The sequence below is a fragment of the Harpia harpyja genome, chromosome 10 (assembly GCF_026419915.1).
Source record: "Harpia harpyja isolate bHarHar1 chromosome 10, bHarHar1 primary haplotype, whole genome shotgun sequence".
Taxonomy (NCBI): domain Eukaryota; kingdom Metazoa; phylum Chordata; class Aves; order Accipitriformes; family Accipitridae; genus Harpia; species Harpia harpyja.
In genome coordinates this window covers 24,112,392-24,138,875 of record NC_068949.1, presented here as the reverse complement: position 1 = coordinate 24,138,875, position 26,484 = coordinate 24,112,392, and the positions used below count along the sequence as shown (strand labels likewise).

Here is a 26,484-nt window from a genome sequence, read left to right as displayed (position 1 = left end):
CTTGTCCTGTGCTTGGCTGCAGGACCCAGTCCCCCTGTCCCAGCGAGGGGGAACAACTTAAACCCACCCACTGGGCTCAATTCTTCAGTGGTTTAAAAAAAAAAAAAAAGACAAAAATGCAGCAAAAGCCAGCGGCTGCTTTTCCTCCAGCTCTGTTGTGCCATGGGGGGCAGACAAGGGGGACAGCCCTAGCCTGTCCCCTCTCCTGGGGCTGGTGGCCAGGGGAGCCAGGGCGATGGCACCTGGCCTCCTTGCTGCCACCCCAGCCACTTCTGCACCCTCCGCGCTTTCTTACAACTTTTGAATGGTTTTTGTGATACAGTTTTGCACTTTTTAGTACCAGATCGAGCTGACCACCAGGGAGGGTTTTTTGGGGCTACTTTTGATGCTTTTCGGGAACTGTTTAAAAAAAACAAACAAAACCACAAACCCAGCCGTGTCCTGTAGGCACTGCACTCTGGGGGGAGGAGATTTTTACACGGACTCAGGGGGAGACCCAGCTCCCCCGCCCCTGCAGCAAGCTGAGCATGGGCTCCTGCGTGTGCTGCTACCTGTTCCCCTGCCCCGCTCTGGCACCAGCAACCCTTCGGAGAGAGACAGCCCTGCGGCCGCCGGCATCAAGGAAGCAGCCTTGGGATAGCAGCACCCATTGCTGCACTTGTGGCTGCATGAGGGGCTGATGCGCTGGTGCTTCTTGATCACCCCCTGACAGCCTGGACCAGCGCCATTTGCACTGCAGCATCGTACCCAGGGCATGTTGGGCAGCAGTGTGTAAGTACTCACAGTGGGGAGGTGACCCCTGAAGTCAGGGTTGACCTGGAGCTCCCCACTGCCCTATGGGGCTGGCAAGAGCCGGAGCCAGCTTTCGTTCCCGTGCTGCTTCTCCAACGCGCAGCTGGGGCCTCAGAGGCTGCCAGCAAAGCCCAGTCCGTAGCACTGCGAGGTCCTCATACTCCAGCCCCTCCTTCCTCGGCCATGGGCTCCCTCCTTGCCAAGGTGAGGGGCAGGCTGGGGCAGCCCCCACCACCCCGGGGTGCGCTGGAGGATGCTCGTCTGGAGCGAGGTGCTGGTGGTGGAGCGTGGCCGCAGGAGTGCCCAGGGTGCACAGGGAGGGGTCCAGGGACAGCAGAAGGGCTGTAAGCAGGGGGCTGGCACACACGCTGTTCTTGGCTGCCCGGGACCCGGCTGGTTTCAGCACTGACTTTGCGAATGTGTCAAACTTTTTATTCTGCTCTTTTGAGTCTATTGCAAAAAAAAAAAAAAAAAAAAAAAAAGAAAAAAAAATCCACCCTTGCCCCAGGCGGCTCGGGGAGAGAAAAACCTTTGTACAGCTTCTTCTCTCGGTTACTGAAGTAAAACTTGCTCTTCACTTCTTGTGTGCGCTGTGGTTTCTCCCCCACAGTTGGGGACAGCGCTGGCATGGAGGGAAGCTGAGGAGGGGCCAGCAGTTGCCTCCTTGCTGCTGGACTCCCAGCCCTATGCAGGGCTCAGGGGGGTTAGTGCCTGCCGGCTCAGGGCCAGAGCTGGAGAGAGGGAGGGCAAAGGCTAATGGAAACTGTGTCCCTTTATTCAGAAGAGGGACCATTAAATAAGAGCAGAGAGGGGCAGGAGCCAGCTGTGTCCTGTCCCCCTGAGTCCAGGCAGCCGGACCCCAAGTCCAGAAGGCACTTGCATGGGCAGGGCAGGGTGGGGGGCAATGCGGCCCCCCAGGGTTGTGCGGGGGCTGCCAGCCCCTCAGTGCACCTGCGGCTGCTGGCTGTGGGGCAGCTCACCCCCCGGCCCCGGCTTCAGGGCCAGTGCAGGCGCCTGCTCTTCCTCCACTGACTCGCTGCCGTAGGCACTGTCTTCCTTCAGCTCTGCAAAGCAAGCCCCGGCTGCTGTCAGTGATGGGGGTCAGGGGGACAGCAGGGACATCCCCCCAGGCCCTCGCTCCCCATACCTGTGCTTTGCAGCTTCTCCAGCGCCTCGGTTTTGTGGAGCATCCTCACGGCCTTGCGGAGCCCCATGGAGTCCAGCGCTTCCAGCAGCCCCCCCAGGCTTCCCCCTGCCAGCTGCGGAGAGAGGGCACTGAGCGGGCCGGTGGCCAGACGGGCAGGGGGGACAGGGGCACCCCGGCCAGGCACTGACCTCGTAACTGCGCAGGAGGCTGATGCTGGGTGAGGGGGTGTCCTTGTAGGTCTCCACCAGGCTGCAGAGCCCCAGGCGCTTGGCTAGTTCGATCCAATCCGACCCACTGCAGTCCTGGTTCAGCAGCTGCTCCAGCCCCTGCAGCGCCTCACTGTCCAGTGACAAGACCTTCCCTGCGTGGGAGAGGTACCTCCATCACACGCTGCCCGTCCTCACTGCTGGGAGGGTGCTGCCCTGTCCAGGCACAGTGCTTTTTGGGGGAGAGGGGCTGCTCACCTGGCCGGGGGGCAGCGGGCAGCTCTGCCTCGGGGCCCTGCTGGGAGGCCTGCAGCAAGATTTCCCGCACCTGCAGACAGATGCATGGATGTCAGCATCCCTCAAAGCACCAGCCAACCCGCTCCTTGCCTCCCCACGCCATGGCTCTCCTGGGACGTGGAGGGGCACAGGCATCCTTGCAGGAGCATCTCCTGAGGCTCTTCCCCATCCGTGCTATGGCCCCCACGGAAACGCTCCCAGGGGATTTGTCCTGCCATGCCACGCACCTTCTGGCTCCGAGTCAGGTCCAGGGGCGTGTGGCAGCGGCGCTGCCTGTGCCCTGCCTGCCCATGCTCCTGCACGGGGGGGGCCCGGTTGGTGCTGTGCTCCATGGCTGGGGCCGGCTCCCCCAGCTCCATGGCCAGCTCCTGCTCCTCAGGGTCAGCATCCGTGTCACTGCTGGCCTCTGACGAGGACGGGCTCACAGGCTCGTCGTTCTCACACAGCACGTCTGCCCCTGTCAGGGAAGGGTGGACTGAGCCCCCAAAAAGGGAAGGTCGGCCCAGGGGTCTGCCCTGTGCCTGGGCCCTCCCCCGGCACAGGCAGCTGAGGCTGCGGGGAGGGGAAGGGAGAGGAAGGAGGGCAGTGCCTTACCAGCTTTGAGGAGCAGTTTGGTGAGAGTGGGGGAGCCCAGACCAGCAGCCAGGTGCAGGGGGCTGTTCCCGGCGAAAGTCCTGCTATTGACATCTGCTCCCAGCTATGGAGAAAGGTGCAAGGCTGTGAGTATGGGCTGCCTGGGGGCTGCGCCCCCCCACCCCCACCCCAAGACCACCGGAGACCCTCCACTTCTGCCAGGGTCCTGTAGGATGCTGCACCCCACCCTTGTCCCACAGCCACCAACCCACCAGCCCCCCCCATACCTTCTTCACGAGGTGGGTGGCCATGTTCAGGTTCTCCATCTCCACGGCCAGGTGCAGTGGGGTCCTCCCGCCCTGCCTCTCCACCGCGTTCACATCCGCTCCCTTCCTTACCAGCAGGTCCAGGCAGGCCAAACTCTTTGCCTTTACGGCCAAGTGCACAGGCAGGAGGCCTGCAACAGGGGGGGAGGCTCAGCAGCCCTCCGGCTGAGCCCACGACGGCACTGCCGGGTTCCTGCCCCTCATCTCCCAGCCCCACTCACCATGAAAATTGGGCAGACGGAGCAGGTAAGGGGCAGCTGAGCCCAGGTGGGCCAGCAGCGTCCTCAGCATCTCTTCATCGCCAGCCTGGAGTGCCAGGTGCAGCAGGGAATTGCCGTAGCGGTCCAGCAAGGTGGGGTCAGCACGGGCTTGCAGCAGGAGCTGGACCACTTGGGGCTGCTTGGTGATGACTGCCAGATGCAACGGCGTCTGCAGGACAGCAGCACCTTGTCAGCAGCGCTCACAAGAGGAGCCAAGTCCTGCACCATCATCCTTGCCAGCATGGCTGCACCGTGCTCAGCCCTGCAGCCTCCCCTCAGTGGAAGCAGCAATGGGAACCCCCAGGGTCGGGAAGCAGGAACGAGCCCCAGGTAGAGAAGAACCGGCTGCTCTGGGTAACATGTACCTGCTGCAGGTTATTGGAGATGTTGATGATCTGCTGGCTGGGGATGCTAACAATGACCTCGATCAGCTGCTTGATTACAGCCGTCTGCTCATGGATAATAGCGAGGTGCAAAGGCCTGCAGAGAGAGTGGGGTGGCCCCTGACTCAGCTCCATGCTTCTCCCTGCCGTCTTCCACCCCCAACAGCCCCCCAAATGGCTCTGATGGCCAACAGTGCTCCCACGCTCTCTCCCCAAACCCCTCGTGTACTCACGTGTCTCCGTTCTCATCCTGTGACGCAGCCAGGTGCCTCTGGACTGCCAGCAGCATGCGGGGGTCGGCGGTGACTGAGTAGTCGAGCAGGGCATGGGCATTGCGGCGGGCCAGTGCCAGCATCCACAGCTGGCAGAGCTGGGCTGGGGGGCAAAGCAGGATATCACTGCCAGGAGCAGCAGCCCCATCCACCCTCCTGCATCCCCCTCAGGCATGGAGGAGAGCGGCACCTGGCCCCAAAAGGTCCCTGACCCATGCCACCTCTCCCGAGCGATGTCCCCCAGCCCTCACTCCAGCCCAGCCCCCTCCTACCGTGCTTCTGCAGCTCCTTGCAGTACGTGCTTTCTGCAGGCACCTGCCTGTCGCTCCCGGGCCCCTCCGCCTCGGGGCCCTTCATCTGCACACCCCCCTGGTAGCCCCCCACAGGGTGGGGGCCGGGCGAGTAGATGCTGTTGTAGGCCAGCCCGGTGGAGTAGGGGAAGCTGAGGTTCCCGCCTGCGGAGCAAGGGGGAGGACGGGTGAGGCCGGAGAGGAGCCAGGAGCCCCCAGGGCCAGGCCGCGGCCGCCCAAGCTGGGAGGGAGAAGAGGCATCCCCACTCACCTCCTCCAGAGCTGAAGCCCCCGGCCCCCCCGCCGGCACCCCCCATGTGTGAGCCCCCACCAAAGTGCTGGGGAAATTGAGGCAGGACTTTCTTGCGCTTCCTCTCCACTTCTTCCTTATCTGCGGGGAGAGAGGGGCAGCGGGGTGAGGGGCAGCCCTGGCGGCGGGGGCACGCCGGCCTGCCCGGGGGGTGGCTCACCTTCCACCACGGGGTAATAGGTGAACTGCTTGGAGTCGCTCACGTCGCCCCCCCGCTTCCGCTTCAGCTGCAGGAAGACGGTGACGGGACGGTCGATCTTGGGCTTGTGGTAGGGGGGTGTGCGGAAGACAATGGCGTACTGTGGGCAGGACAGACGGACGTGGGGTCCCGCTCCTCCCCAGAGCCAGGGACGGGGCTACCCCACCCCACAGGGCACCCGCCTGCCTTGGGGCACGGCAGGACACCCCCCTGCCTCCCCCATACCTGCTTGTGCACGTCAGTGGGGGAGAAGTCCCCGAAGGCCTGCCAGCCGTTCTCATCATCCTCGTAGAAACGCACCTCGATGTCATCTGGGGAGAGAAGGGATGCCGGCACTGCCCGTCTCCCTGCCCCGGCCAGGCTCCGGGGGCACGGACCTCTGGCCGCCCAGGGGCCCCAGACCTCTCCTGCCACAGCCCCTCAGGAAGGTTTCGGCTGGAGGGAACGGCTTTTACCTTTCTGAACTTTATCACACAGCAAGTAGACTTCATCCCCTCCCCGCACAGAGCCTGCCGTCTTATCCATCCGTGAGATCTTCAGGTTGGAAGCTCCTGGGGACTCTGCGGAGCAAGAGTAGGCATTGGGAGCTGCTGTGGCAGACAGAGCATCCCTCACCTCCTTACCCCATCCTGCTCCATCCCCTCCATGGCCTGGTCCCATGCTCACTGCTGTCATGGATGGGGTCCGAGATGACGGGCTGGAGGGCCAGCGTGAAGTTCCCGCTGCTGTCGCGGAGGTAGGCGGTGAAGCGCAACCGCACAATGCTCAGGTCCATCACCTTCTTCAGCTCCTTTGCCTCCAGCTCGATCTCACGCAGCTCCGCTTCTGCCAAGGCAGGGGGAGATACTGTCAGGCTAGGCGAGGGGATGGGGCTCCAGGTCCCCCTGGCCATCCCCCCAGCCCCACGCTAACCCCAGCCCCACAGTGGTTCACCCTCGGGCGCCGAGTCCCACTGAGCCCCCAGGCTGCCCTCACCTGTCAGGAGATGGCTCCTGTTACGCATCTTCTGCTGCTTCAGCTTTTCCTTCATGATCTCCATCATATTCTTCTTGGTGACATGGAGCACACCCAGGTTGCTGAACCTGGAGGAGAAGAGGGATCCCGCTGGGATCTGGGAGCACCAGGGCTGGGAGCAGCCAGCCTGGGGGGCACATGGGCTCCCACAGCCGGGAAGGAGCTGAACAAAGCACAGAGTGGTGCTGCTCAGGCAGCGGGGGGGTCAGCATGTACGGGGCGTAACAGTAACCACAGAGGAGAGGAAAGGAGCCCAGAAAAGAGGTGGCTGGGAAACTCCAGGCTTCCACAGGTGACAAGTCCAAAGGGGAGGCCTGGGAGGGCTGGAGGCCAGAGGGATGCAAATGGGACCAGGCTGAGCCAGCAGCCAAGGCTGGATTTGTAAGAGCAACTGCAGCAGTTGCCGAATAATCCCGTGACTCAGGCTGGCTACAGATGTCATCTGCAAAGCTGGGGAGCGGCAACCCTGAGGACAGAAGCCCAAAACAAGCTGCACGTGCTGGACCCAGAGCTGGGCAAAATGCTCAAGGGACAGAGCTGTACTGATGACCTTGTCTAAACTGACTCCTGGCTCCATCCAGTGAACCCAGCTCCTGGATACACTAACCCCCCTCTCCTCCCCAGCCTGTAAGCTGCAGCCAGTCCCCCAGCCACCCCATGTAGGCAACAGACCGCTCTGGGTCTCCCTCACACATACTGAGCTGTCATGTCCTTGGGTCCCACGATCGCGATGCAGTTGCCAGCCTCGTTGCACTGCTTGCCCACCAGGCTGTGGGCATGCACGCGGGGAGGGTCGCTGTGCGTCACCAGGTCCACCTCGATCCGGGCCATCCCCGTGTAGTTGCAGATCTGCAGGGAGAAAGGAGATGGGAGTCAGGTACAATACCCTGGGAGGCTGCAGGACTCTCTGCAAACCCCTGCTATCCCTCCCCATGGTCACCACCCCTCCTGCTGCAGTCCTCCCATCCCTCCAGCACCACGAAACACACACAGCCGAATATACATTTCCCATCCTTCCTTCAAGGCACCCTCCCGGTGCCCATGCACACCGGCTGAAGACGCTGCCCCGTCCCCTCCCCAGGGCAGCGCTCACCTTGACAGTGGGATAGGTCTTGCGTCCCTTCTCACTGGATGCCCCCGGAAGCCCCCCGTGTGAAGGGCCCTCGCAGCCGTACCGAAAACGGAACCCCCGCTGCGGAGGCAAAGAGTGGGTCAGCCAAGGGTGGCCCAAACCTGACGCCATGAGAGCAGGGGGTGACTGCTACACCTGCCCTTACCTGGGTGACATCCTTACCTGCTTTGGCTGCTCGATGATGAGAAGGTAGGGACCTTCCACTGGAGGACAGAGAGGAGAGGCACCGGTGAGAAACACAGGATAACCAAAGTGCGTGTTCCCAGTAAGGATGCTGGAGGTACGGGGACGGTGCTGAAGGTGAAGTGACCCCTGTCTGTCCCATGGGGGTCCTCAGGGCCCCTGGCCCCTGTGCTGTCAGAGCCCAGCCGGGCAGCAGCGGTCAGAGCGGCAGGGAGAGGAGGGAAGGGCCAGAGGATGCTTTGGCACTTGGGGAGTGGGGAGCTCCTGGGGACCCGTCGCAGCCCAACCTCAAGTCCCTGGTAGACAGAGCAGTGGGGCGAGACCGAACAGTCCCCGTCCCAGTGGCATGGGGCAGGGATTCCCAGCCAGCCCACAGAGGGGCCAGTGGGGACATGGCCCGCGGCGCTGCTGGGAACTACGAGGTGTGAGTCAGCTTGCTGGGAAACCCCGCTGCAGCCGGGGACCCCGGGAGGGCACAGCCAGAGGGGCCTTTACCTGTCTCCATCAGGGGCTCCTTCTGCTCCATCATGTGGGAGCCGAAATTGAAGTCGTCGTAGTCAATCCCATCCAGGCACTGAGGGAAGATGAGTGTGATGAGTGCGTTGGGGCTGGAACCCCCAACCGCCCTGGGGGGCAGGCACAGACCCACATCTCCCACCCTGGGGGTACGGCCAGTCTGGCACAGACCCCCACTGCCCACCTTGGCCGGGGGGGGGGCAAGGGGCAGGCACAGATCTCCCGCCCCTCCCAGGGAAGAGGGGTGGCCAGGTGCAAACCCCTCATTGCCCACCCCTGGGGGCACCAGCAGACCCCCTTTGCCCACCCTGTGGGCAGACAAAGACCCCCCATCTCCCGCCCTGGAGGCAGGCACAGGACCCCCCCCCATCTCCCACCCTGGGGGCAGACGCAGACCACCCACCTCCCACCCCAGTGGCACCTGCAGACCCCCCCACTGCCTACCCCGGGGGCACCCGCAGACCCCCACCTCCCACCCCACCCGTGGGGGCAGGCACTGCTCCCAGCCCAGCGCCGGGGCCGGGGCCGGGGCCGGGTCCAGGCAGAGGCTCCCCCCTCCCGCGGGGCCGAGCCGCCCCGTGCGGCACTCACGGGCTGGAACTGCTCGTCCATGTCTGCGCGGGGCCGGCCGCCGGCCTGCGGGGAGAGCGCGGGGGTAAGCGGGGACCGGCGGCGGCAGGAAGGCACCGCCGCTCCGGAAAGTCCCTAGAAACCCCGCCGAGCCGGGAAATGACGGGACCGCGCGTCACCGCCCCGCCCCGCCCCGCCGCGGCCCGGGGCTCGGCACGGCGCGGCCCGGGGCCCGGGGCCCGGCCCGGCTCGGCTCGGCTCGGCTCGGCTCGGACCGGGGCTCCGCTCGGCACGGCCCGGGGTACGGCCGCTCCTGCGCCCGCCGCCGGCTGCCCCGGCCCGGGGGCGGTGGGACGGGCCGGCTTCCCGCCGCCTGGGAGTTTTGGGCTTCGGGCGGACTGGAAATCCCGGCGGCCGCCCGCCTCCCCCCCGCCCCGGCCGCTCTCGCTTAGGCGCTGCCTGGCACCTCCGGAGCGCCCGAAGGTCCCGAGTTTCCCCCCCGGGAGCACGGAGGGGTTTGCCCCCCGCCGTCCCCGGCCGCCCGCCCTGCTTCGGGCGCCAGTCCCCGTTGACCAGCCGTCGAGCCCTTTCCCAGCCAGACCTGCAGCTGGACCGGGCCACAAAACCCAGCAGCGGCCCCTGGGGCCTCCCAGGTCCCCAGCCCCCATCTTCTCACCTTGGTGAGGCACCTCCCGCACAGGGATGTCTCCTCCAAGCCCCCCTGGACCCAAACAGGAGCAGCTGCCCCAAAGCCCGCTGTCTCCCCCCTGGCCGGGGGAAGCTCTCCAGGACGCTGCAGACCAAAGTCAGCACGCGGCAGCCCCCTGCCAGGCACCCAAAGGGGTGCTTTCCCACTCCCCCAGTTTCCACTTACACGGCAGGCCCTGCATCCTTCCCACGGAGGTGGTCTGAGAGAGGTATTTGTCATCTGTGTTCCCATTGCCTCTTTCCCGCTAGAAAGCATCTGGTTTCAAAGCGGGAGCGGCAGCCCCAGAGACCCCCGCGGGAGCATCTCCCGCCGTCCTGGCACCCAGCACTGCATGCTCCCCACCAACCCCAGCAAGGCACTGCCAGCAGCAGGGCCCCTTCCCTGCCACCCACAGCGCTCGCACCCTCCTACTCACCGGAGAGGAAGAGGCTGGTCTCAGCAACCCGTCCAGCCCCAGCATCGCTGCGGGGACTGCCGGCTACCACAGACGGGGGTCCCACTGGATTCAAGGTCTGCCTGACCGCGGGAAACCACCAGAGACTTCTAGCAAAGGAGCAGGATCAGAGCAGAGCCTCCGGGCACACTCTCTTGCTCCACATTTCTTCTCCTCGCTAAGCAATGGAAAGAAAAAAAAGAAAAAAAACCCTGTATCTGACTCCGCAGTGCCCTCATACCCTGAATTTCTGAATCAGTGGTTGCTGCGGGTCCCGCTCAGGGGATTTTGGGTGTGTGGGAGAAGAGGGGAAGGAAGGGGATTGTTCAACCCGTGCGTGACTCATATTCTTCAGAAGCTGAAAAGAGCCTTTTCAAGGAGATTTTCCAGCCACTCAAGTCCTCCAAAGGGGCTGCCCTGTGGCCCCAGGCCTGAGGTTCTTCCCGGCGGGCTTGCCACCTGAGCCCAGCTGAGCTCCAGCAGCCGCTGCCCAGCCTACCTGCAGGATGCAGCCCAGACAGCGGGTGCAGCCCGAGACATGGGGTCCGAGGGACCTGCAGGTGCAGCGGGGGGCGCAAGTAGGGTGAAGGTGGAGATCCAGCACTGTGAAATGAGGTGGAACCTTCCTCCTGCTGTTCTGCAGGGGCTTCGAAAGCCTGGGAGCACGGACACAACCCCCCGCTGGCCTGTGGGAAGCAGCACGCGCTGCCTGCTGTCGGGATCCCACCGGACAACCCACCTGGGCAGACTCAGCCTGCCACCACCAGCCAGCCACTCATCTGCTGGCACAGATTTCCCAGAGAGGTGAAGGAGGGGACAAACATCCTTCCTCAGTGTGCTGGGAACAGCCAGCTCGAACCCTACCCGTGGAGCCTGGCTGGGGGAGCCCAGGCACGAAGATGCTGGAGAAGAACAGACTGTGCTCCTTGAACGGAACAGCTCCCCTTCTCCAGTGCCATCAGCCCCATCCCCTCTAGAGGGGTTTTCACAGCTCACTCATCGCTGCCCTGGACACAGCCACTTGTTGCACCAAGCAACATGACTAAGGAACGTCATGGGGTCACGCCTGTGTCTCCCCAGCCCGCGCAGCTCTGGCTCACTTGGGAGGTTGCTGGCCGTATGCCTGCACACTTGCACAGCGTGCATTAGAGGAAGCCCACCTTGCTTGTTGAGCAGAGCTGGAGCGTCGTCGCCCACTTCCTTGTTCCTGGAAGAGCAACCTCAGGCAACTCAGACCTGCTCTCAAGGTAAGTCCTGCCTCCTGTGCCGAGCAGCCGTGCCCTTTAGGCCCCCAGGACCTCGGGTTTCCCCTAGGAGTGTAGCACACTCGGCTTTTATTCCTCACACATCCCAGAAGGGGACCCATCTCCCCCTCCTGCCATCAGTAGCATCTCCTGCTCCGTGGTACCCAGTGCATCTGGCCTGGACCCTAGGCTTGCACACACACTGCAGCCCCCCTTTGCTGGGCTAAATTCCTCCCTATCTTCAGACCTTCCTAGGGCTCAGGAAGGATTCTCTGGGCATTGCTGGGAATGAGGGAAAAGAGCAGCAACCCCACTGCGACTCACTGCCTGGAGCAGCACCAGCTCCCTGCCCTGGAGCACAGCACTGCCACGGCACCCTTGCTGGATGGTGCAGTCTCCCCGTGCCAGCCAGACTGCTTCAATTAAGAGCCAGCCGCCGGCAAGCAGCGTGAGTTAAAGCCATTCTTCCATGCCTGCAGCTCCTTGAACGTGACCTAGTAATGCAGGTGCTATTTTCTTTCCTCCCGTGACAGCCGGCTGACTTGCAGAGCTGATGCCCTGCAGGCAGGGGGGAAACGTCTGTCTGTCTGTCTGCAGTGGGAGCGTTTAGCAGCCATGGGAAAGGGCACTCCAGAAGCGCAGGAGGCGGCACGAGTGCGGCTCTGCTCCAAACCGCCCTGGTGTACAGCTGACATGTTCCAGCCACCCAGCTGGCTGCTCCTCTACATACTATTCCCTGTGCATTTTGTTTCCCCTGAGGCCTGCTAATGCCTGCAAATGATGGCCCTAAATACCTGACCTTGCTTTCTACACAAATCCTGTGCTCTGCTCCATCCCAGGAGTCCCAACAGCTGCTGTCAAGGGTCTGGCGAGAGGCTGCCGAGTCCCTCTCGCACAGCGTTCACAGGGACTTTGTTCTGAGACCCTTCCTGGAAACGGAGTCCTTGACCTGCAAGCGTGGCAGAGAGAAATCCCCTCTCCCTGAAAGTTGTCCAAGCCTCCCTCTCCCCGACAGCCTGCCCTCAAGCACCTCAAGCCATTTGTGTCTCTCTGCAGAAAATGCCTTTACTCCCATCGTGGCTATCAAGTTGGTTTTGGCAAACCCCAGCCACCCACTGATCTTCTGGTTTCCTCCTCTCGGGCCTGTACATCAGCCGCTTTGCTGTTGTGTTATGAACCATCGGCTCCGGTTGTCTATCTGCGCGCTCTCAGAAAAACCCTCTCAGCGCCACCCGGGCCTTTGCCGTCTCTCACTCTCCCTGGTTTCTACTCTGCCTGCGGTATCACTACTGTGTTGGTGTTCACGGCTCCTTTAGGGGTAGAGCTGGGCGAGCCTGCGGGCGCGGATTTCTTCTCCTGGGGGCAGGCAGCAAGCCAGCCCTGCTCGCTGCGCAGGCAGGGATCAGCGTGCGGAGGGAGAGCCGCAGGATGGGGCCGTATTCACCGGCAACACGGAAACAGGAAAATAAGCAGCTTCCCCACTGGCAGGGAAACGGGTGTCAGCACCAGCGCCGGGACTCGGCTTTCTCCTCCCCACGCCAAGAGAGCAGATGTCTCTCCAGCCTGTATCCTCCCAATATCTCCTCTCCCAGCTAGCCCCGGAGCCAGTCGAGAGCCAGCCGAGAGCCAGCCGGGGACCGGCGCGGCTGCCGCGGCGAGTGGGAGGCCAGGAGCTCCCGGCGGCTGGCCGCCCCAGACCCCTCAGCCGGGATGGGCAGCCCTGGCACCGAAACTTCAAACCTCTCGACCAGTTCAGCTCCCTTTCCACTGGGAAGCCGGGTACCCCCGCCCCCGTCGCCCCAGCGCGCCCATCGCGAGAGCTGAGGGGCCGAGCCGGGGCAGAGCGCGGGAGGCTGCTCCGCACGACGGACAGCCGGGCTCAGCACCGAGGCCCAGCACCCCCCCGGGCGCATCCCCACCCCGGGCCCGGGCGGGCGCACGGGTGCTTTCGGCCGAGATGCTCTCCCCGCTGATGCAAGCAGCCCTGCCCGCTGCCCGGCAGGCACACGGCTCAGCCGCTCTCACCCCGGCCCGGGGGGACCGGCACCCCCGGGCAGCGGCCCCCACCCCGCGCCGCCCCCCTCGCCCCCGCCTGCCCTGCGGCGGCCCGGCCCGGCCCGGCCCGCGCCGCCCCGGCCGCTTACCTTCAGCCCCAGCCCCAGCCCCAGCCCCAGCGCGGCCGCCTCGCCCCGGCCGCGGCCCCGGGAAAGTCCCGGCCCGGCTCCGCCTCCCGGGGCTTCCCGGGCCCGGCTCCGCCCCGGCGGGGACAGCGGTAAGGGGGGCCGGGGGACCCCCCGACGGGACGGGACGTGCGACTCCAGGCCGCTGCACCCCGGGTGAAACCGCTTGTCTTCCACCTGCCTGACACCCCGGCACAGGGAACCGAGCCCGGGCTCACGGCTGTCCCCCGAGAGCCGCAGCACCCTTCATCCGCCGTCCCTTTGGACCCTCGCCCCAAAGCTGGTCGCTACCCTAGTCCTGCACGGTGGGGAAGGACGGTCTGCCTCGCCCTTGGCTGATTTTCACTTTTATTATTGTAAATTCACTGTTCTCTCTTGAGATATATATATATATTTAAACATATATTAGATATAAAAGTCAGAAATGCTCCTCTTTGTACTACAGATACTGGTGGATTTATAGGCCAATTTTGAAAAGGTGGGTGAATCAGGAAGCCCGACCTGATCAATGCACACAGCAGCAGCAAATGCCCCTCTCCAGGGACAAGGGAAAATTTTAATATCTATATGTGTGTGTGTGTGTGTGTGTGTATATATATATGTAGAGCTATATATACACACACACACGCATTCATCTCCCTCTACACCTCACCCCTCCACCCTAGCCCGCTGCCCAGGACGCCCCAGGCTGGGGCCGAGCAGGACAGGCTCTCACCAGGCAGGCGCTGGCCAGGCTGAGCGCTGGGGAGGGCACCAGAGGACGGATTTCGGAGTCCCAGCAGAACGGGGTGCAACCTTCCTCTGTTCCTACAGAAGTGCTTCCCCTTTCTGTGCCTGCGCTCCCTGGGTGGGAGGGCTGGCAGCAGCCCACCCCTGCACTGGGAGACAGGGGCTGGGGTGTGTCGGCTTCCCGGCACGACAGCTTAGGTTGGCTGCGCTATGGAGGGGAAATCCACTGCTCTGCAAGCACTGTGCTTGCAGGACATCCCCGGTGTGACAGTAAATGAGGAGACCCATTTCCTAACCTAGCTGACTGCAAGGGAGCACGGGAATGCCATGGCCCAGGAGGTGAAACCTGCCTCAGCAATTCTCCTCCAAGCTGAAAAAATGTGGGAAAGTCATCGGCTGGAGGCATGGAAGGCCCCAAGCAGCAAGAGCCCTGGCTGGGAAGGCCAGTGCGGTCCAACTGGGGCTGCTGGTGTCATCAAGGCACTACCCCCACCCAGGCAGGCAGGCAGGCAGGGAGAGACAACCCCCCCTGCCATCCTCACCAGGGGTGCAGACAGACTGACACTGCCATCACCTCCCGAGGAAGGGAAAAGGCACTCTGGGGTTTTGGCTCCTCTGACAGTCACAGCGGCCGGCTGGAAGGCTTGGTCTGCTGAACCCTACCCCAGTGGCCGTGGAGGAGGGAGGAATGGTGATCCCCCCCTCCCCAGCACACCAGGCTTGCGTGGTGAGGGGAGGGTGAGCTCCCTGTTCCCCCACATTCGTTACAGAAGGGGGCCTCTGTATGATTGCCTCTGACAGCCCCCGACTCAGACGGGGCAACCCCAGAGGCGCAGGGGCAGATCCTGGCTCTGCCGATAGCAGCGCTGGGCTGGCACCACAGCAGTGACCCCAAACCCTGCGGGCAGGGAGGGGGCAGCTCCTGCAGGGGACACCGGCTGCCAGAGGAGCACCGGCCACAGCTCCCACCAGGAGGGGAGGGCACCGCACACCCACACATGCGCACACACGCACCCCGAGGCAGCCGGGGTCTCGGAGACGTTCAAGGCGGAGGAGTCACCGGCAGAACCCTATTTAGGGGTCTCCACTGTGACCCTGCCTCCCGTGGGGGTCAGGCCATAGCCAGGCCCTCCGCGTGGCTGTGGATGTGGGCCGTGCTGGACACGCCGCTCTCGCCTTTGTAACTTTTGGGAGCCCGGCTGGCTTTCAGCAGGACCAGGAAGGTGTCTGTGGAGATGGCCCCAAACTCAAAGGTGAAGGTGCCGTAGAAGACCAGGACATCAATAATGAACATCCACTCGCACAGGGCGGCCACATGCTGCAGCACGAAGCTCTCCTGGATGAAGAACACACCACCTGAGGGCATCCCCATCAAGGAAAGCACAGCTGGACACCAACCACCCCATGGAGAACCACATCCCACTGCCACTGCACACTGGGGCGGCCATGAGCAGACACCTTCCGCAGGAAACACACCACCACCCCTAAAACCAAGAAACCCCACATGCTTCTCCCAGCACCAGGAGGGCCCTGGCACGGGTGAGGCGGTGGCACGCATGCCCAAACCAGCCTCAGTAAATCATGGGACTGATGCCAGGCGCAGATTTTCTGAAGAGGCCAGGGCAGGGGGAACTCAGGCTGCAGCCCTCAGGGCAAGCCAGGTGCCCAGATGCCTCACCCTGCCCACACCCCTCACCTCTTCCTCAACCATGCTGATGCTCCCCATCCTCCCACAGGATGCAGTCACAGTTGATAAAACTCATCAGCCCTCCATCCCCTCGGTAAGGGCGTTTGGGCCACTGCATCCCAGCCCCACAGCACCTCCTGTCCCCCTGCGCTGCCATCTGGCTCACCCCAGAGAGGTGGCCTGCTCCCTCTCCTCCAGGTCCTACCACTGCCAGAGCTTCTTTATGCTTCTCTTAGGCCCACTGGGGATCTCTAGGGAAACCTACTGCCAGAGCCACCACGGGTGAGGGGAGGAGGCAGGTACATCCCCCAGGCCTCCAGGTGAAGCCTCCGGCAGTACCCTGCCTTCTGCCAGCGAGACTAAGATCTGGGAGAGCTAGAGGGGCAGGGACCTGACCTGCACAGGGTAGAGCCCTCTGCTCACTCCCCCCATCCCACCAGGAGAGGTCCCAGCCCTTTCCCCACACCATCCTCACCACGGCTCGCTGCTTTCCCACTTCCAGTCCCCAGTGCTTACAGAGCAGCATGGCCACGGCAGATTCCCTTGTCCATACATGCCCTGCCTGTCCCTCCCAGCTGGCGTGGCACCGCGGCACTCCTGCCCTTCCCAGCTCCCTGCCTGCTTCCCGGCAGGGAATGCCTGCCTGCTGCGGTGACAGAGCAGGACCCTCTGGCACATCCCAGGTCCGCCAGCACCGCCCAGGCTCCTCCTGCACTGCTTGCCCCAGCCAGACCCCAGCCAGCCTCTCTGGGACCTGTGGACACCACATGCTTTTTCCCCTTCCTGCCCAATAACCACTACCTTGTTTCCCAATTTATCCCTAACCTCAGTCCCAAATAAACCCTTGGCTCCCTGGCCACACACTCGGGACCATTCTTCCAGCCCCACTCTGCCTGCTGCCGTGCCCTCCCTCCCTGGTGCGGTGTTTGCAGAGCCCAGCGCCTGCTCACCGAGCCCTCCCTTGTCCCACGGGCAGGTTGGCCGGCGGGTGCTGGTGAGCCCCGGCTGGCAGAGGTGCTGCCATGCGTCCACCTGGCAGCCGCACAGAGCGCTTTTGTACTCAGCTTCGGCCATATAGGTAACTCAGACGGATTTTGCATTGCCAAGGGCTCAACATACCTTTGTCTCATTAAAAAAACAACAATTAACCTTCCACTCTGCAAGGCGTGGGGCTGGAGCCTGCAGCGGTGGCTGGGCTGTAGCAGCCAGGGCAGGGCTGGTTTGGGGCATCCCAGCACCTCAAGATATGCCCACCAGCATCCCTTCCCCTGCTCAGCCCCAATACTGCTGCTCCTCCAGCCTACAAGGGCAGCGAGCTGCCTGCCCTCAGCCCCCTGCCCAGCCACTCTCCTGGCACCGTGCCTCACTGCCAGACCAAAGGATGTAGGATGTGGGGCGCATACCCCCTGCGAGGACCGCCTTTCATCAGCCCATCCCAGATCTCCTCCCCACACCCTTCAGAAGGATACTGAAGACGAGGGTGAGGAAGGCCACAGTGGTGAGGATGCTACGTAAGTGGCCGGTCCAGTACTGCCCACGGGTTTTGGCCATGCGGTAGGTGAGGATGGACTGCAGGAGCAGGAACAGCATGCTGGTGGGAAAGGCCACCCCTGCCCCAATGTAGTGCAGCACCTTGGCGTGATCCACCTGCAGGGGAGAGACCAGCAGTGCCGGCACCCCAGGATGCACGGCTCTGCTCCAGGGGGTGGGCACGTGCCCAGGCAGGGGTGTAGGCGATGCCAGGAGCGGGTCTAGGCAGCTTGCCCTATGCCCAACTCCTGGCTGAAGAGCAGATCTGGACCCGTTGTCTGCTGCTGGGATCTCAAAGCGTTTCTGTTTCTTTCACCCATGGGGTGGCAGCAGGGGCTGCCCTCTGCCCTGAGCAGCATCTGGGGCTGCCTGCATCCCCTCCTGAGGGTCACAGCCCTGCCTTCAGCAGAGCTGCTGAGCCACAGCTGGGACACAAGGGAGATCGGGGCAGCGAAACTTCTCCTGGGGTGGTGGTGCCGGCAGCAGCCTCCTGCCAAGTGGAAGGGACCGGCCGCCGCAGGCAGAGGGCAGGCAGCTGCCGGGAGGCCGGTGCCTGGCAGTGCAAGCGTGGGGCTGAGCGCCGTCATCTGCCACCAAGCCCTGGACTGCTCCGGACCCTGCTAGCGCAGGCTCTGCCCAGACAGTTTCCTGGCATCGCCCCCCGAGCAGCAAACATCCGCGGCGGGACAGCCGGGCAGCAGCAGCATCGGCAGCTTGGCCGGGTCTCCTCTGCCCGTCTGGCACGTCCCTGCCCCGCGGGGTCACACGTCCACGGAGGGGACAGACTGTACAGAGGGTGTCAGATAAGGGCTAAACCAAACCCAGCGGCTTAATCTGGACCTGAAACTATGAGTGCACGAGCAAAGAGGAGTCCCAGCACCTGGGGAAGCATGGTGCCTGGCGGAAGCAAAGGGGTGCATGGATCGGGGGGCTGGACCAAAACAACCACCCCAAATCCTACACTGCCGAGCGCTGCCACTGTCCTGCTCCAGTCAGGGCCCCCTCCCACCCCCCCGCCCCCAGGGACCCCCTGAGGAGATGCCTTACCTGGAAGTTGCCAACCATGGTGAGGCCGGCGGCGCAGACCCAGCCGGTGGCCAGCCCCAAGGTGTTGAGGAGAGACGGCCCGAGACGCTCCAGGAGGTGGGCGTAGCGCAGCAGCCCCACCAGGATGACTGCAGGAGAGAAACGCAGGCCTGTCGTACGCCGATGCCTGCGCCCCCCCCCCCCCAGCCTCGCTCCCGGCCCCGGGCACTTACCCATGAAGGAGCCCAGGCTGCAGATGAGGCTGAAGAAGCAGCTCTCGGGAGGCAGGGTGCCACACTTGCTGCGGGGACAAGACAAGGCCCAGGGAGCCCTCAGCCGGGGGCGACTGGGGTGCGGTGCTTGCCACCCTCCCCAGGACACGCTCCTGAGTTGCCCCAGGGGGGCTCTCGGAACGGCTCCCACCCCAAGGCTGCTCACCTGACAAGGGGGATGTGGTCCAGCGTGCAGCAGGAGCCGGGGCCGTCCCCGCCACACGACTGGTTGTAATTCCTGCCGGGAGCAAAGGGACAGGCTAGGAGAGCCGAGCTGCTGCCCGGGACCCTCCTGCCTCCTGCCCGCAGGCCCTGCAACGGTAGCAGAGTTGCTCCCCAGCGAGCACAGCCCGACCCCAGGGATGCGCCCCCACCCTGGGGACAAGCCCCTCCAGGGAGCGACCCACCACCCAACAGGGTCTTCCGGGAGCATCACGCCTGGGTTTCCACAGCCTGTCCCCTGCCTGCTGGCTCTGCTGCCCACCCGGACTCCCCGCCTGCGAGGGAGAGGCCGTGGCGGGGCGGGGGGCTGCACGCACTCCCTGGGTGCATGGGCCGGGGTGCTGGGCTCAGGGGGTTCTTGCAGCCCCACACCCCAGCCAGGAGCGGGATCACCCGCCTGCCAGCCCTGTCACACACATCCCCGGGGCGGGAGCACAGGTGGAACTGGGCACGCAGCTACTGACAGCTCCGGGCTTGCATGGGATGGGTGGGAATGCCAAGCTGAGCGGGAAACGGCCCCCACAGCCACAAGCACCCCAGGGCCGTGCCACCCTGCCTGGGAGGGACGGAGCTGCATGAGGAGCTGGGAGGAGCTGCCTCAGGTGGGACAGGACAGGAGCAAGCCGCCGGCTGCCCTGGGGAGCCCGGCACACCCGCAGGGCATCCCCCCGGGGGCCTGTTAGCAGTCCCCAGCACCGCTGGGCTGGGGCAGGGCTCTGCTGCCCGCAACCACTGCAGAGCCCTGGAAGTGCCTCCTGCAGCCACAGACCCCCTGAGCCCCGGGGCTCCGGGACCCAGAGCTCTTATCGGCCCGAGGCACTTTCCTGTACCACAGCTGCTGCCTGCAACCAAAATCAAATTCCTCCCCCCCCCCGCCGTGGGGGTAAGTGCCCTCTCGCCCTCCTAGGAGCTGGCACACACTTGCAGTGGGTTTTTGGGTGCCCCTTTCCTGCAGCATCACCCAGGCACCCAGCACCTCTGCCTGGCACAGCTGAGCAGGACTCCCTCCCCACCCTGCAGGCAGGGACCCCAAAGCCCTGTGCCCTGAAGGGCCCCCTCAGACACAGCCCCACGGTAGGGACGGGAGCTGTGGGGAGGCCGACGCCACCCTGCCCCTGGCCCAGGCTGACCATCAGCTGCCTCCAGCCGCTCAGCAAGTGGATGGTTAAAAAGGCCTTTTTGCCTTTTTGGAAAGGGCTGGGCTGGGCTCTGGTATTTTTTCAGTTTCCTCCTTTACTGGTGGCTTTGTTTTCCAACCACGATACCCCAAGGCGTGGAGCCCCACAGCCTCCTCAAGGGCTGGTCTTGGGGCCGTGTTTGGTTTGGGAGGGACTGTTTTATTATTATTTTGTTTAAAGCGAGCAGCCTGAGGCCGGGAAGCATTATTCATCATTAAGGGCAGGCTGTGCGTTGGAGACAACCCGACACACACATTCTTCCCAGGGCAGAATCAGCCATCAGGCAGGAAATGGCAGCGGGTTTTTTTTCTTCCCCTTCTCCTTCAAACACTCCAGCAAGAATTAAACTAACATGGATTTTTCTGGGCAGATTTTTAAGGAGACGCAACAAGCCAAAAACCCTGCAGAAGTTGGCAAGAGAGCCCTCGCCTTTCCCGCGCCTCGTCCCCCATCCCGGGGTGCTGCAGGCAGCTCTGCCCGTGGGGTGGCTGGGCAGCGCGGGGCCGTCCTGTCCCCCTGGCACTGCCAGATTTAGCCTCAAGCAAGCAAGCCTCAACCTTTTCCATGGAGACACACGGCCCTCTGTAATTCCCTGACCACTTATTTTCATACTTTCTCCATGCTGTGTTCTTTCAATAGCCTCCTTCTCCCCGCCTGGTTCACAGCAGGGCTGGACCGTTCACCGGAGCAGCCGTAACCACAGGCAGGCCTGGGCGGGGGAAGGCAGGCGGCTTTCGATAGCCCTGCTCGGCCCTGGCATTCTCACCGCTTCATGAACGCGGGGCCCAGCCTTGCCAGCAGCTAGTCCCCAAGCGGCTCTGCTCCCAGAAGACACTCGCAGACCCGACAGGAGACACACACTCTGGGGTGACTGCGCCGTGTCACTCTCACCACCGTGTCTGCCAGGGAAGAAGGTGGCTCTGTGCCCCCTTTAATGCTCCCACCTCTCCCGTCATCCCCAGCCCCCTCCCAGGGCCAGCCTGGCCCCGACCCCCCCTTCAGCATGGTGATGGCGCAGAGGTGGGCTCAGGCCACCCAGTAGTCCGGCACAGCATGGCACGGTTCAAGTGGGACAGGCCTGGAGAGGGACCTGGCGTTACGGGGTCTTTAACCGAGCCGGTCCGTGGGGAAGGGCCCCTGCCACCCCTCCCCAGACCTTACCAGTTGTGGACGGGGCAGATGTGGTTGTTGGAAAGCGCCATGGCGTACCTGGGGGAGAGAAAACAACAGGGGTTACTGCAGCCACCCGCCTCCCTGCATCCCCGCTCCTGGCCTGCACCTGGGGCCAGCCCCAGGGACCAGCCGTGGGAATGGGGGGATACAAGCCCTACCTGCCTGCCAGGGGCCAGTGCTCACCCTGTGGCACCTCCCAGCTTTACAAAGCAGCAAAAAGAAAAGCAAGTGCATGAGCCCAGTCCATGCTCCAGGGAGCTCCTGCTGCTGGGACCAAGTCCCCCTGCCCGGTACCCCCATCCCTGCCGAGAGCTGCCTCCTGTTCCAGTTCAGTGCAGCTGCGGCTGCTCCTGCGGGGCCTCTTCCCTGTCACGCTGTTGTACTCCCCGGGCTCTGGGGGGCTGCTCTACCACAGAGCCCCCCACCCTGGCGTTGGGGCTCTCCACCAGCCCGCAGCTATGCAGGGTGTCACCTGATGGCCGCCGGGCTCTGCCGTGCTTCCCCTGGCCCCTGGCTGGCCAACACCCGGAGCTAAAAGAAGTCTGGAAAAGCGGCCGGTGTGTTGGCAGGGCATTTTGGGCAGATCAGCTCCATCGAGCATTTCACTGTGGAGTCACCCCTGCACCTCGGTCAGCGTAACAAGGGGTTCATGACATGCAGCCCACTCAGCTCCAGAGGGGTCTCAGCCCCGTGGCCCCCCGGCCAGCGAGGAGCCCTCCTGCCTGGCAGCTACTGCAGCGGGCGGCACCGCGCTGTTCAATCGCCGCCGCCAGTGGCCATAAACAGCTCAGGTTAAAAATAGGCCCGACACCGGTAAGAAAACCCCTCTCCTGCCCGAGCTGGCCACCTAACAGCCGGGCTGCAAAAAGGATGATCCCAGTAGAGAGTCGCTGGGGCAAAGAGCGGGACAGCTGCGGGGGAACCAAGGGGCAGTGCTGCCTACCCCAAGGGCCGCCCACCAAGAGCATCAGCCTCTGCAGACCCCTCACCCAGCCACTTCCCAGCACAGGTCTCCCCCAAGCACCCAGTCCCCATCCCAGCCCTCCATGCCCTCCTGGGAGGGGCAATATGCCAAGAGAGGCACAAACGGCACTGCCCTCCCCCAGCAGAATGTGGCCCCCCACACCCGCCTTGTCCCCCCTCACAGCTCTGCATCCCAGGCATGGCCCCACATGGGCCAGGTGCTCCCACATGCAACTGCTCGACCTCACCCTGCCACTGCACTGATGAGGGACACAGTGTCCCCCAGGCGGCCGCAGGACATATTTGGGGCCAGAAAAAGGGCCTGAGACCTCCCCTCCCAGGGCAGCTCTGGCCGTGAGGACCATAAGCAGCACCTCCCACCCAAGCTGCTCTGGGCTGGAGGGGCATCTGCCCTCCAGGGCGACCCATGGGAGACAGCCAGGGCTTTACAAGGTGTCCAGAGGAAAAACTTGGAGCATGAGTTCCCTGCACCAGGGCCAGCATTTGGCTTTGTCATGAAGGAGGACGGGGGATACCACAGGGGTGAAGCTCCCGGAAGGACCTGCAAGGTATGGGGTGCGTTTGTTCCATCCCACACCCCAGAAAGTCCCATCACCTACGCTGGGGCTCCCTGTACTTTTGGGAAAAGTCCCTCACCCAGTGCCCACCACCCCTGTGGTAGTGGCACAGGGGGCCTGATGGACCAGGGCAGGACAGCCCTGTGCGACCAGCTGAGATCCCAGGGCTGAGACCCAGGGAAGGGGCCAGCAGGGTGGGCCAGTGCTGTTCACCCAGGTGATGCGGCCTCTGCCCCCTGCACAAGGGACAAAAGTCCCACAGCCCTCCCATCCAACCACCACATGGGATGGGTGCCCATGTGCTGGTTACAGCCCTGGGGCTGTGCAACCCGGGCTGGTGGCATCGCTCCCGAGGCCATTCCCGTGCCGCCTAAGCATCAGCCGCACTCACGCCTGGACCAGGGCACCCGATCCCATGGGGTGTCAGGGGCGCGAGGCCAGGGAGGCACATGCCAGTGCTGCTGCGGGGGACGCAGTGACCACGCAGGGTGGCTGCGAGGGGACGGAGAGCGTGGGAGCAACTGAGCGTGCAGAAGTGCCCCGACATGACACGGGCCCGGCGGTGCCCCGCACCCCCCCGCCCCGCAGCATCCCGTAGCATCCTCCAGCCCCCTGCCCCGCAGCATCCTTCAGCATCCCGCCCCGCAATGTCGTGTCCCCCCCCGCAGCCCGGGCGACCCCGTCCCCGCCGCCGGAGGGGTGGGGGGCTGACGGCGGCTCCGGACCGTCCCGCGGCACTCACACGATCCACATGCCGGTGATGGTGAAGGCAGGCAGCGTGACGGGCAGGATCCCCCAGGCCGGCATCCTGGGGCCGGGCATGCCCCGCCGGGCTACGGGCGAGCGGGGCCGCCGGGGGAGCCTCCCCACTGCCTCCTGCTGCCGGGCGGCCGCCGGGCCGCGCTGCCCATGGGCGGCCGGGGCCGGGGCCGGGGCCGGGGCCGGGGCCGGGGCCGGGGCCGGGGCCGGGGCCGGGGCCGGGGCCGGGCGGAGCGAGGTCCGGCCCTGCGGAGCCGAGCCGAGCCGGGACAGCCCAGGCCGGCCCCGCCCCGCGGGCAGCGCGGGTCCCGCTCGGCGGGCAGGGCCCGCCCCGTCCGGCGGGGAGCGGGGCGCGGGGAGCGGCGAGGGCCCGGCGCGGCGCCGCGCGCCACGTGGCGGCCGCGCTGCCGGCCCCGGCGGGACGCGCCGGCACCCCCGGCCGGGCAGAGCTGGGGAAGGCAGCCGGCGGCGGGGAGCGCAGGGAGCCGCTAGCGCTCGGGTCCCGCGGGGCCGGCAGCCCGACCGGCCTCGCGAGCGCGGGCTGCCGTGCCTTCTCCTCCGCGGGAGACAGCCGGGGCGGAGGGACGGGCTCCCGCTCGGCAGACGCAGCGCGGAGGGGCGGCGGGGCGCTGCCCAGCACCAAACACCCCCGCCCTGGAGCTGCAGCCTGGAGCAGCCTTTGCCAAGGCCGAGTCAGACAGCAGCGGCTGAGCCGCAGGGCGCTGGGGACTCACCACCCCCCCTCCAGCCCCAGATGATCCTCTCTCTGCCCCAAACACCATCCCACCATGAGGCGGTGGGCTCCTCCAGCGAGCGTGGCCCAAAGGGCACTGTCTCAGCGCAGGGGTGAGGCAGGAGGTACAGCGCCACGTAACAGCCAGGCACAGAAGACCTTGCTCCGTCCCCTCTTCTTCCTCGGGCGAAGAGGGTTAACATGGGCTCAGCCTTCCCTCCTGAGGACAAGGCTCGGTTCCTGCCCGTGTCGACTGATCTTGCGCTCTCACTAAATGGCAAGACCTTGGCTGCCTCACACCCTGCAAGCCACTGCCCACACACCCCGTTCTGACCTGGTTAGCCTGACCTCTCCTTTCCCAGACACTTTCTACAAATAGCTCAACTAGGGATTAAGTTTAGCGGCCACCCACCAACCCTACTACCCAGAGTAGCTTTCAATTTTCTTATGTGGAAAACTTGAGAAGAGGAAGCGTAACTTCCCCTGGCAGAGCAGCCGGGCTACAGCAAGGCCACGGCAACCCCATTTCCCTATCGGTAACTCAGCAGTAACCCACCCTCCCACTGCACGGCTGCTTGCAGGCATGTGTTTGCAAGTCCCAAAACATCCGATGTAGCCAAAGGGTGCACGCAGCCCTTGGCGCCAGAGCGACTGGTGCTTGTGAAGCCTGCACCTTCCTGCTGCCTTCTGCAGAGCGGAGCGGCCCAGGAACAGCACCTGCCCTGGCCTGCGTGGGAGAGGAGCTCCAGCTGCCCACTACCTCACCCGGGGCCAGGGTGCAGGTTATGCAAGTGGAGGAGGAGTATTGCATACTGGGACTTGTAGTCTCGGGGGATCTCATCTTCCTACACGTTGACTCGCACTCCAGGCAGCCTCCTCGCAGGCCCAGGGTCTCTCCTTGCTGTCCAGCACATCAGTTCCCTGACCTTTTGCTGCAGGAGTTGCACTCCAGAACTTTGCTCCTGAGCAGGTTGCGCTCCCAAAGCTGTCTTCTACATTTCTGTCTGCCGGCGGACAACGGGCCTGGCCCCCCCTCTCCCGGCAGCCTCCTCGGCCACAGGGACGGCAGACGGCGGTGGGAACAATGCAGGCCAGTGCGGTGGGCACCGGGCCAGGGCGCAGCTGCTGCCGCCTCCAGCAGCCTTGGCAGGGCTCAGATTGCTCCCAGGCCACGGGGCGAGCGGTACAAACCCTGCCGGGCTGCCTTCCGCGCAGGTGAAGCGAAGGAAAGGGGCACTGTGGTTTCAGGCTACTTCAGGCTCCGTAACAGGCACAGATTTTTCCAGAGGAGTTCAACGGCTAGCATTTCTAGGAGCGAGGGTAACTTCTAAAAAAGCCAGCTCACTAGTGGAAGATACTTCGTGGAAATCTTTCCTACAGACCACGTCTTCTGAGTATGCTCATATTCAATTTAAAAATTGAATCTAAAAGCATCATTGCATCAGTTTCACAAGTTTCAGTGCCAAATTTATGTTTTACAGCCAGGGCTTATCTTTCCATAGGCCTTTCTCCCACTAGGAAGCTTCACACCAATAAGGAAAACACCAGCTCCACAGTAACACGTCCTACTGACACATGCTAAACCCCAATACTTATTTCTATTCTGTTTCAGCAGTGGAAGTTCCTGATGTAAATGTGAACAGGAGAGGTATGTAAATCCAAACTACGGTGATGTCTGTCCAGCCTTCTCTGGAAAACAGTGAGTCAGACCTGTAAAAATGAGAAAGAAGTCCAAGACTAGAAAAAGTATATGCTGGGACAAACCTGAAGGCTAGTGTTGTGAACACCACTCCTCACCAACAGCTGCTGGTAGCATGACTGTCTTATGTAATTTAAGTTACAAATAGAGTTCAAGAGACTTATCGATAAAAATATGTATTGCAGCACATGCTACCTGTCAGTTGATTCTGATCTCCTTTCGGTTCAAACACTTCCCCTGTTATTTTTTCTCTGTAACACATGAAACCTCATTATTGCAAAATCCAAACAACATTCAAAGACATTTTTTCTGGTTTTCTAGTCCATTCCTATTTACAGTCTAGTGAAAACTGTTTAAAGTGCCATTCTGTCTTTCCAGCTGACATTCTTTCCATTCCAGTCCTGCTTCCTGCAGTTTCCTGGGGTGGCTTTTGCTTTGCACCGCAATTGTCTGAATTAAGATGTAATACTCAGTAGAAACTGAGTTGCAAACCCACTTTAAAATACAGCATCCCCCAAACAGCTATCTGAAGGCAGCAGGAAAAACTGGGCTTTGCCATTAGCTGACACCACTCCAGGAAGTCAAAGGACTGTCCAGGGATCAGAGGGCAGTAGTGCTGACATCAAGGCACTTGACAATTGAGCAATGGTTTACAAAGAGTTAATCATCTAAAGGTTTCAGTGAGCATTTTGGAAACAGCTCAGAAAAACAGAGCTGTAAGTAGAAGTGAAGGCTCAGAAATACAAGACAGAGAGGCAGGCTGGATACACAAGGGCCATGGGCAGCACAAGGATTCAAATATGTGAATGAAAACATCCAAGGGCTGGAAGGACACAATCTGGAAGCAGTGGAGGGTCAGGAAAAGGCTGCAGCAGTGAAAATATTCCAGGAATGGTGGA

At 63.2% G+C, this 26,484-nt stretch overlaps 2 protein-coding genes across 6 annotated transcripts; both read right to left on the bottom strand.

Annotated features, from left to right (window-relative positions):
* Nucleotides 1-972: 972 nt before the first annotated feature.
* On the bottom strand, nt 973-13,092 carry NFKB2 (nuclear factor kappa B subunit 2). 2 transcript variants are annotated; one of them, XM_052798620.1, is made up of 24 exons: nt 13,001-13,092; nt 9,595-9,790; nt 8,492-8,536; nt 7,880-7,958; nt 7,364-7,404; nt 7,163-7,261; nt 6,767-6,918; nt 6,031-6,137; nt 5,722-5,880; nt 5,511-5,615; nt 5,281-5,366; nt 5,017-5,155; nt 4,818-4,937; nt 4,529-4,711; nt 4,218-4,359; nt 3,967-4,081; nt 3,563-3,770; nt 3,303-3,472; nt 3,037-3,139; nt 2,670-2,899; nt 2,404-2,473; nt 2,128-2,300; nt 1,940-2,051; nt 973-1,856 (listed from the first exon to the last, which is right to left on the bottom strand). In XM_052798620.1, the coding sequence occupies exons 2-24, from the start codon at nt 9,637-9,639 to the stop codon at nt 1,735-1,737; spliced, it is 2,805 nt and encodes a 934-aa protein (XP_052654580.1). In that variant the 5' UTR covers nt 9,640-9,790; nt 13,001-13,092; the 3' UTR covers nt 973-1,734. The 2 variants fall into 2 exon arrangements, with proteins under 2 accessions (XP_052654580.1, XP_052654579.1); XM_052798619.1 differs by lacking the exon at nt 13,001-13,092 and adding an exon at nt 10,773-12,449.
* A 275-nt stretch (nt 13,093-13,367) lies between these two features.
* On the bottom strand, nt 13,368-23,327 carry TMEM150A (transmembrane protein 150A). Of its 4 annotated transcripts, none has more exons than XM_052798638.1 (7): nt 23,137-23,327; nt 20,842-20,889; nt 18,447-18,518; nt 18,242-18,309; nt 18,030-18,157; nt 16,922-17,099; nt 13,368-15,121 (listed from the first exon to the last, which is right to left on the bottom strand). In XM_052798638.1, exons 1-7 carry the CDS (start codon nt 23,214-23,216, stop codon nt 14,877-14,879), a joined length of 819 nt encoding a protein of 272 aa, XP_052654598.1. In that variant the 5' UTR covers nt 23,217-23,327; the 3' UTR covers nt 13,368-14,876. The 4 variants fall into 4 exon arrangements, with proteins under 4 accessions (XP_052654598.1, XP_052654599.1, XP_052654600.1 ...); XM_052798639.1 differs by lacking the exon at nt 18,242-18,309 and adding an exon at nt 21,012-21,395 and having other exon boundaries at nt 23,137-23,199; XM_052798640.1 differs by lacking the exon at nt 23,137-23,327 and adding an exon at nt 21,012-21,395.
* Between the last annotated feature and the right edge of the window lie 3,157 nt (nt 23,328-26,484).